Raw genomic sequence first — 9,221 nt, 5'->3', positions numbered from 1 at the left:
ATATATATATCTGGCACATAATGCCAACTGTACTGAAAGATAAAATATTTTGGCATTTAAGGCAAAATCTCTAATAAATGTTAGGTTTTTTCACCACAGCGTGAAAACAAAATACTACTAAAAGAAACTTCATCAAACTTCAAAGAATTTTTCTGCCTTAGAATATTTTTAATACGCCCCATATTTTTGGAGATTACATTTTCAGTTTGCAGAATTTAAAGATAATAATACATACCAATGAGATCCCACAGTGATTTACATTGTGTGCTAAGCATTTTACATGATCTCATTTAATCCTTACATAATTCCCATCCTATAGGTTCTGATACAATCCCTACTCTATAGATAAGAAAAGTAACTTGGGCCCAGCTGAGTGGCTCAGTTGTTTGGGAGTGTGAGCTCTTAGCAACAGGGTCGCTGGTTCGATTCCTGCATGGGCCAGTGAGCTGTGCCTGAGCTGTGCCTGAGCTGAGCTGCCACTGAGCTGCCACCTGTTTGAGAGCACGTGCTGCTGGCAGCAGGGTTGCTGGTTCAACTTCCGCATGGGATGGTGGGCTGCGCCCACCCACAGCTAAGATTGAACGCAGCACCTTGAGCTGAGCGGCTGCGAGTGGACTTGAGATAGCGGCTGGACTTGGAGCTGAGCTAGCTGTGCCCTCCACACTAAGACTGAAGGACAACAACTTGGCTTTTCCCTTCCCCAGATCCCTAATAAAATCTTAAAAAAAAAAAAAAGCAGCAAAGTAATTTGCTCAAACTAATGTAGCTGGTGTGTGAGAACCAGGGTTTAAGCCAAAGATATTTGACCCCAGAACTGGTGCTTCTGAATTGGTGAGTGTGGCTTTCTGTGTAATAAGTTAGCAAGTGGGATGAGCTTTAAATATAGTACAGGAAAGAACCATGTAAAGCAGATAAAATAGGATGCTTTTTCAAAGCCTTTCCACATACACTATCATTTCATTATCATAATATTTTTTTGAAAATAAAGGAGTTTTTAATGTTTCCACCACAGATACAGAGATTATATGATTTGCCTAAAAGCACACAGTAGGCTACTATCAGGGCTGGCAGGGCTAGATTAGAACTCAGGTCTTGTGACTCCTTCCAGTGTTGAGTCTAACTTTCCTAGACAAATAATAAATCTATAAAATTCTGTAGGACAAGTAGTGAGAAAAATTCAAACGATAAAAAGGAGATCCATGGGGAGCTCTGACCTGAGCCCCACCCCGGCTCCAAGGGCGCTAAAGGGGACCTTACCACCTGGCACCCATCCATTGGCTTCCGCTGTCAGGGCCCGGAGGACGCTGCAGTTCTTCAGCGCTGAGATCTGCAGGGGCAGTGATCCTTAGTGTGGGGGTAGAATCCACAGCCCCCCAGATCCCCCTCCCCCACAAACACGTCCCACCCACTGTGTTGAATGTCCTTGAAACTGGAGGTCAGAAGGATCTAGTCTCCCGAGATAGGTTGATTAACATCAATCTTAAAGACAGGCACCTGGAAAACTCCAACTATGATGTAGAAGTTGGGAGATGTGGGGACCAATATATGCCCTCCTTGAATAGTAAACAAATAAAAATTCACACAACTCAACTAAGGCTGTGGTGTGCCTTTGGAATTCCCACTGCACTTCATATTCTGCTTCACTAAAGCAATTATCTTATTAGATAGAGGTTGTTTTGCTTGTTTGTGTCCCACGCCTTCCCCTGAGGGTGAGCTCCTGGAGGGCAGGGTCTACGCCATCCTATGTCACAGGTTTCTGCCACCACATAGTAACATGCAACAAAAGCTTGTATCGGTGGGATGTACTAAGGTGTGGGCGATACGTACAGGAATACCTCTGAAAGCCAGGAGAGCACTGTTGTCCTTGTCACATGGTGGAGAGGACCCAGCAGACACACTTTCAACCTGCAAGAGAAGCCAGAGTCAATCTCCCGGGCATGTGTCACACCCCAAAGACGACAGTTCAAATGTCACACCTTTTCCCAGTACCACACACACGAAATAGATGAATTCCTGAGAAGTCAACTACAATGAATACTATTGTATAAGGGAACATTTCTGTTTAATCTGGTTTTCAGAAAAACTGGAAAAAGCTTAATTAATGTTATCTCAAAAATCTTATACAGATTTCTTGGCTCTGTTACAGGTCTCAGGGCTCTGCCAAACCTTTCCCCCTATTAAAACTTAAACAAACAAACAAACAAACAAACAAAAAAACACCTGGTGAGACTGACCAAGTGGCTCAGTTGGTTAGGAGCTCACTCAAGAGTGCGAGCTCTGAGCAACACAGTTGCCAGTTCGATTCCCAGCCTGAGCTGAGCTGCCACTGAGCTGCCAACAGGTGGCAGGATGGCTCAGCTAAAAAAACAAAAAAACAAAACAAAAAAAACCCCATCTTACCAACTTTTTGGAAACAGGTCTAATTTTCTAATATGTTTTAAAAAAAAAAAAGTCCTCCATATCAGTAAGGGAAAAAAACCCAATCCAGTAGAAAAACTGGCATAGATATGGACAGTTTACACTTAACCTTATTCATGACAGGAGAAATGTCAAATAAAACTACTCTAAGATAATACTTTTCACTTAGCATATTATAAAAGACCAAATAGTCTTTTAGTAACACACTGTTGGCTGCAGTATCAAGTGTTATAAAACTGAAGAGTAAATTGTTACCTCCTCTACAGCTTGACAATACCTGACAAAATTACATGCTTTGTACATTTATTTTGGGCCTGTAGTTGCATTCTAGGATCCATCTAACAGATATACTCAACCATGTACAAAATAACATGTTTATAGTGTCATTAACAGTAACACTGTTTGTAGCAGCAAAAGGGTAGAAAAACCCTAAATGTTCAGTAATGAACTAATTAAACAAATGGAAGTATATCCACTTGAAGAGATGCTATATAGCCATAAAAAATAAGAAAGTACTTTCTGGACAATATAAAACACTCTTTTTGATATAGTAAGTAAAAAAGCAAAGGGCAGAGTATATACACTATTGTACGATTTGCATTTTGAGAAATACATCAACATATTTACTTGTCTCTGCAGAGACTATTTCTAGAATTATACCCAAGGAAGTAGTCAATCCACCTCCAGCAGAAAAACTGAGTGGCTAGGGGACAAGGGTAGAAGGCAGTTTTTTCACTATATGTACATCCTCTGTACTTTTTGGATTTGAACCATGTGAATGTATTATTTTCTGTAAAATAAATAATCAAAGGAAAATAATAAAGGAATCATCGCTTATGTCAAGGCCCTGGAATCCTAGATTATCCCATTATTCTAATCCCCCCCTACATATTTTTGCCAACTGCCATTCCTTAAACTCAGCTTTTCTTATGCCTGGGACACAAGAACGGATGCCTGAACATACCACACCCGAGCCAACGCCTCCATAATTGGCTTCATGATGCCGAAACACTAGTATTTTCCAGTTCAGTCTAATGAACACACTTGCTGTAGTTCCTCTCATGTCCATCCTTTGGGTCAAGTGGTTTTCCTCCAGAATACATACCTACCTCCAACTTCTCTATGTCCTGTCTCCTTCAAGATCAGTTCCATCTCCTCAAGGTGGCCCACCTTACCACACTGGGGGCTACAATGGTCTCTCGCTTCTCTAAGTCCTGTAGCCCTTCCATGTGAAGCACAAGTTCCTCTGCAAGGGCCTATTTCCCCAATCAGACTCTGCTGCTTTGAGCGTAAGGACCTTCTCTAATGCTTCTTTTATATTTCCCACACTCATTCACATAGTACTAGGCACAAAGTATGTTCTCAAAAATATGTGGTGGCTCATCGTGCTGAAGAACTTCCTGCAGGGGTCTGTGTACTCAGGATTCATTTCATCCTTCCTTTGCCCTCTCCAGTTCAGTCCCCTCCAGTGTCCAAAGAGTTCCCTCTGGAAAAACAGTTCACCTGTCTTATTACAGAGAAGAAAACCTTCCTAGACTCCCAAAGCAAAGGCTTGGTCCCAGTTCCAGCCACTGAACCCCACGGGCTTCATTTAAGAGGTTAGCTGCCAGGCTTGCACAAAGACAGATCACACTGAACCAAGAGCCCTGAGGATAATCGGGCCAAAGTAGGAGGTACACAATCCAAATTGATGAAATACAAATTTCTGGGAGAATTCCTCACTGAAATTCTCCTCCTACCCAAGCAAATCCAAATCCAAATCCCATAACCCACTTAGAAAATAAGCTCTCAGGAACGGCAATTGACCCAGAGGTGAATAGAAGTTTCTAAATCAACAAAGAGAACTATAATGAGGGTTTTTCCTAAACATAAAGCTTCACGTTCTCTTGATATATGCTGTCTTATTCCTATTAACAATATATCCCAAACCAACACCTTTTTTTCCCCAAATAGAAATGCTTGCTTACCTGTCCATCCCTTAATTCTTTCTCATTATGGAAAGAGCAAGATTTTTCATTCATGACTCAAAACCATTTGTTCAAGTGAGCTTTGTCCTTGGGCTCAGAAAGGAGTTTCATAAAGTCTGAGATTAGAAGCTATGGGGAGAGCCAGAGATCCAACTGTTCTACCTTTGCCTTCCTTCTTGGCAGTTATTCAAACTTAGAGCAAGAAAACAGTCCCTATGTGCCATCACCAGGGTGTAGGAGGTTTCTGTGAGTATTGAAACAAGTCTCTGAGGTCTCCGAAGCCTCGGCCCTGTAAAAAAAGAGTAAAAGAAACTGGTTTCATCATTCAGTTATGCCTGTTGAGAAAAACTGACTTTAAAATTTTTTAAGCAGCTGTAAATTTATTCTGAATAAATAAGCTGCTTTAGCCAAATGCCTACCTCTTAGTACCCATGCCACTGGATGGAAAGAAGGGGACCCTGCAAGAGTCTGAGGGCTGGAGTCTCAGTATCCAGAAGGCAGCAGCACCACTCGAAGTGCTGGGGTCTGTTTCTGACAATGAAGTTAATGGGATATGGGGCAGCTTATCAAAAAGGTGAGGCTAATGGGTGGCACCTTTGTGGGTGGTCTTAGCAGAAGGCTCAGGCCTTGCTTAGGTGTCAGACACTGGTTGGGTCTGGGGGCTTGTAATACTGTATCTGTGATGGTTCTTGTGATGGTAGAAACTCAAAATGCAACACAATGCCTAGCTAGTTGTCACCAATATTGTGCATGTTGCAGCTGCTTAGCCAGTTTGGCTAACTCAGTCTTTCATTCCACGAGTCCACCTTAGGAAGAGGGCTGGACAGGCTCATGCTTCATCACGGGGAAATGGACATCATGGATACATTACAACAAAAATCCAGATCATAATGGGCAGATGGTCCACACACAACTGACAGTCATACTTCATAGACTCGGGTGGCTAAGGAAGGAAGGTGGCATCTCTATTAGGTCAGCCCTCCACAGTGGGAATATGACCTGGATTCCCTAAGAACTGGCTGCCAGTAACAAACTGTAATCTTTGTCGGGGGTAGGACACATTGATTCCTAAAACCAAGAGCAGGAATACCTCCTGGCTCTTGGGCTGGGCATCTGGCTCACTGTGATTGGGAAGGGAGGGCAGTGCCCCTTAGTCATGGCACCTCAGGAACTAGCTCTCTGCGTCCTCTGGGGCCTCAGCATTTGCCTCCCTTTTTTTCCCTCCTCCTTGACCTCCACGACAGCATATGACAAAGACTTACACATCGGCCGACCTTGAGAAGGTGACAGGCAGGTATGGTAACAGTAATCTCAGGAAGGCTCTTCTGTTACTGTGCATGAAGTGAATCAAGCAGCGTAGAAGCATGAGCAGCTTCACACACCTGCCAGCGCCCCCGTTCTGGCTGGAGCACTGCTGGGGGCTTCAAAGGGGACAGTTACTATCTGTATCAGAGAAAGAAAAGTGCATTCTGTCAAAAGAGCAAAGACTCAAAGCCTTTAGAGCTGGACCTGAAGAAATGGCCTTCCTATAAAGATGATCCTTTATCAAATCAATGATTTATGGTGCACCTACTTTAGGCAAAGAGTTTCATTACGGGGTATGATTTTCTAATTGCTTGCTGGAGCGTAAACTCTCTGAATGGGTATTCAATTTAGAAACCAAGTCCATACCTTAAATACAAACGCGCACATAGGTATGACAGCTCTTCTCTGATCTTTTCATCAGGTTTGTCGCTGCGCGGCTCCCCGTCCCCTTCATGGCCTCCACGGAGGGAGGTGCCATGGGGACCCAGCCAGAGGCCTGGGAGCGCCAGCAGGCAACGCCATCCCAGAGGGGACGCCGCGCCCAAAATGATCGGCCAGTGTTGGGGGGCCGGACGTTCGCCGGCTGCGATGCGCAGATCTCAAGAGCTCTCCATCCAACAAGAGAGCCAGCCAGCCAGCCAGCCAGGGATGGGTGGGGGTTCCGGACGGAAACGTTCTCGCTACTTGGTGGGGAAACTTAAGCAAAGCAACTTGCCTCAGAGTCGTTCAGAGAGTCCACGGCCGAGCGCGGCCCGAAACCCAGGTCTCCGGGTCGGGGTTTTCTCTCAGTCCTGCCACTCTCAGCCTTGCCTCGCCCCAGGGCCATCGTTTAGCCCCCACATTCTCCCTCCTCAGCAACCCGGGGCTGGCCGGACACTTCCCCAAAGTTCCCACGGCGTTCTCCCAGCCGCGCCAGGCCTCCCCGCGCACGCGCACAGCCCTCCCGCGCAGCCGCTCCAGCGGAAGAGCGCACCTCCCAGCGGGCAGGGGAGTCTTCGCCCGATGCCAAGCAGCTACGGAGAGCCTGGAGGGTGAATCTGCGATGGAGTCTGGGCTTCTGGCCAAAAAGACCAGGGCTGATCAATGGGCAAAGCTGCCTCTGCCTCCTGACTGGGCGGTACAAATAAACTGGGCGGATCCACGGCCACAAGGCTTGGCGCCGTCGGCGTGAACCTCGGTCCTCAGACCCGGCGCAATGTGGCTCTCGCTGGTGTTGCTGGCGGTGCTGCTGGCGGTCCTCCACAAAGTCTACCGGGAGCTGTTCGCAAGCAGCTCCCCGAACCCCTTCTCCGAGGACGTCAAACGGCCACCCGCGCCCCTGGTGACCGACAAAGAGGTCCGGAAGACGGTTCTCAAACAAGGTCAGCGGGAGGGACCCTGGGGTCCGAGGCTGCTCCTCGGCATCCTCGTGTGTTTGCGTTCCCTTTTCGGCAGGGCGAGCCAAAAATTTTTGGCAGGGCCTCAGTTTCCCCTTATGTAAAGTGCTGGGAGGGCTTGCTTCCTCGTGGAGACGTCCCGCTTTATTGTCCACCACCGACGAGAGCCTTCGCTTGGGAAGACTGGAGACTAGTGGACCCGTGGGCGTAGGCACCGTCCTCGGCGTGCCAAGGTCATTTAATATGACCGTGGCAACATTAACAAGAAGCGATAGACAANGAGGGAGTGCCCGCAGTGAGATGACTCCAGGATGCCGGGACCCAGGTGATAAGGTACTCCTGCAGCTCCAGGGCAGTCCACTGCTCCTCCGTGAGGCCGTGGAAACCTCCATTCCCCTTCCCTCCTCAGTGTGGTCCCATGTCTGGGTGTCTGTAAATCACTTGTTGTCCTACTGTGATTGTTCTAACACCCCCTCTTGCTCTCGAAAGTGGCCTGTTTTGGGTGATCGATTTTATGGTCATGCTACCCATAGATAGCACTCAGTTCTTTGCAGCCTCTGTCAGGAAAGTCTCTTTTCCAGTAGACAGGCAGCATATCTGATTCCTTGCAGCATCCCCAGGCCCTACCAGAGGATTCAGCACATTTCAGGTCCTCAACAAACAGTTGTTAAATGAACTAAGCAGAGCAGCCAGTGTTATCCCTCCAACAGGTGCTGGAGATGGTCCTGGGAATGGTAATAAAGGATAAGCATTTATGGGAGCACTCCAAACGGGTCTGGAGTGATTTGTTGAGAGGTGAGGAAAGCCAGCTGCTTAGGTCCGGGGCGGGGGCATCAGATGGCTGTTGCCCTTCTCCATAGTGCTCTTCTGCCCTCCTCCCCAGCTGAATCCGGAAACGCCAAGAGCCAGGAAAGTCGTTTGCGTTTGTTCATCCGCATTGCTTACCATTTTGAGGCCTTGTACACTGACTGTCGCACATCTGTGGTCTTTCCAGTGTGGAGCGCAGTCATCCACTCCTAATTTAAAGACTAGGGGAAGATTGGAGGCAGTCTGCCTGCTGTCCCGCAGGTGCTGTGAACCAGCTTGCGGAGCCTGGGTGCTATCTGCTCCTAAAGGTGCTTGGAGCAGAAATGGGTGGGAGTAGAAGGACAGTAGTCTGGCGTTGTGTCCTGCACAGGCAGGAGACAGGAGAGCACCCTGCCAAGTCAGTGTTGAAACAACATAAAAATGGCCTGAGCACTAGGCTGGCAGCTGATAGGCTGCCGACATTGAGCAGGGCTCAGCAGCTCTCCTGGGGCTGGGAGTGGCCATCGCTGGCCGCAGTGCGCGTGCCCTCACCCGCTCTCTTTTGGCAGGTGTGAAGAAACAGCTGGGGATGGTGCGGCCCAGCCTGGGCATGCTATCTGTCTTCATCTGCCTGAGAGGCACCAAGAAGGACTTGGGGCTGCAGTCCACCAACTACTATGTCTATTTTGACACAGACATGGACAAGGCGTAAGGCGTGTGTGCATGTGGTGGGGAGGGTGTCAGAATGGGCCCACGGCCCACGGGCCCCTGCTTCCTCCCCAGACACTGGGGAGTCAGCAGCAGGCTATGGACTGGGAAGAAGTGGGCACTCATTGACTCCTGGGAGGGCTTTTTCACACCTAGGCTGTGCCTCAGCTTCATCCCTGGGGGTGGGGGGTAGGGGATGACCTGTCCTTGGTGTGGTGCTGGTGGCTGAGGGCCAAGGCCCTCGGGCTGGGCCGCCACATTCCTCTCACTCCCAGGATGGAGCACTACCTGTCCATGCCCAGAGAAAAGGCTGCAGCACATATACCCCTTCTCTTCATTGCTTCCCCGTCAGCCAAGGACTCTACTTGGGAGGACCGATTCCCAGGTGAGGCTGACGGTCCTGGGGGAGAGAGGTGGGGCGGGGCGGGGCCGAGCAGCAGTAACTCCAGCTCTGCACCCCCAGACCGGTCCACGGTGATCGTGCTGGTGCCCACCTCCTATGAGTGGTTTGAGGAGTGGCGGGATGAGCCAAAGGGAAAGCGAAGCAGCGACTATGAGGCCCTCAAGACCTCCTTTGTTAAAGCCTCTTTGCTGGCTGTTATGAAGGTGTTCCCACAGCTGGAGGGAAAGGTAGGTAGACCCTGTGCTTATGGTGACAGAA

The 9,221-nt window shown here is 48.3% G+C and overlaps 2 protein-coding genes across 3 annotated transcripts in view; one reads left to right on the top strand and one right to left on the bottom strand.

The window, feature by feature from the left end:
• ELMOD3 (ELMO domain containing 3) overlaps positions 1-6,358 on the bottom strand; it is a 30,734-nt gene extending 24,376 nt beyond the window's left edge. Inside the window, exons 1-5 of one of the 2 annotated variants that reach the window (XM_019623759.1) lie at positions 6,057-6,358; positions 5,648-5,828; positions 4,386-4,674; positions 1,836-1,905; positions 1,258-1,327 (exon numbers count right to left, since the gene is read on the bottom strand). In XM_019623759.1, coding sequence (XP_019479304.1) covers positions 1,258-1,327; positions 1,836-1,905; positions 4,386-4,393 — 148 coding nt within the window. In that variant the 5' untranslated portion in view covers positions 4,394-4,674; positions 5,648-5,828; positions 6,057-6,358. Of the gene's footprint in view, positions 1-1,257; positions 1,328-1,827; positions 1,906-4,385; positions 4,675-5,647; positions 5,829-6,056 lie in introns of both variants that reach the window. The other variant, XM_019623758.1, reaches the window with a different exon arrangement.
• A 52-nt stretch (positions 6,359-6,410) lies between these two features.
• Positions 6,411-9,221, top strand: part of RETSAT (retinol saturase) — a 23,219-nt gene continuing 20,408 nt past the window's right edge. The window contains exon 1 of the mRNA XM_019623757.1: positions 6,411-7,051. Within this exon, the coding sequence (XP_019479302.1) occupies positions 6,886-7,051 (166 nt within the window). The 5' untranslated portion in view covers positions 6,411-6,885. The remainder of the gene's footprint in view (positions 7,052-9,221) is intronic.

This window comes from Hipposideros armiger, unplaced genomic scaffold, assembly GCF_001890085.2.
Source record: "Hipposideros armiger isolate ML-2016 unplaced genomic scaffold, ASM189008v1 scaffold_561, whole genome shotgun sequence".
Classification (NCBI taxonomy): Eukaryota; Metazoa; Chordata; class Mammalia; order Chiroptera; family Hipposideridae; genus Hipposideros; species Hipposideros armiger.
The sequence above is the reverse complement of the archived record's forward strand: the minus strand, read 5'-3'. Positions and strand labels throughout refer to the sequence as shown.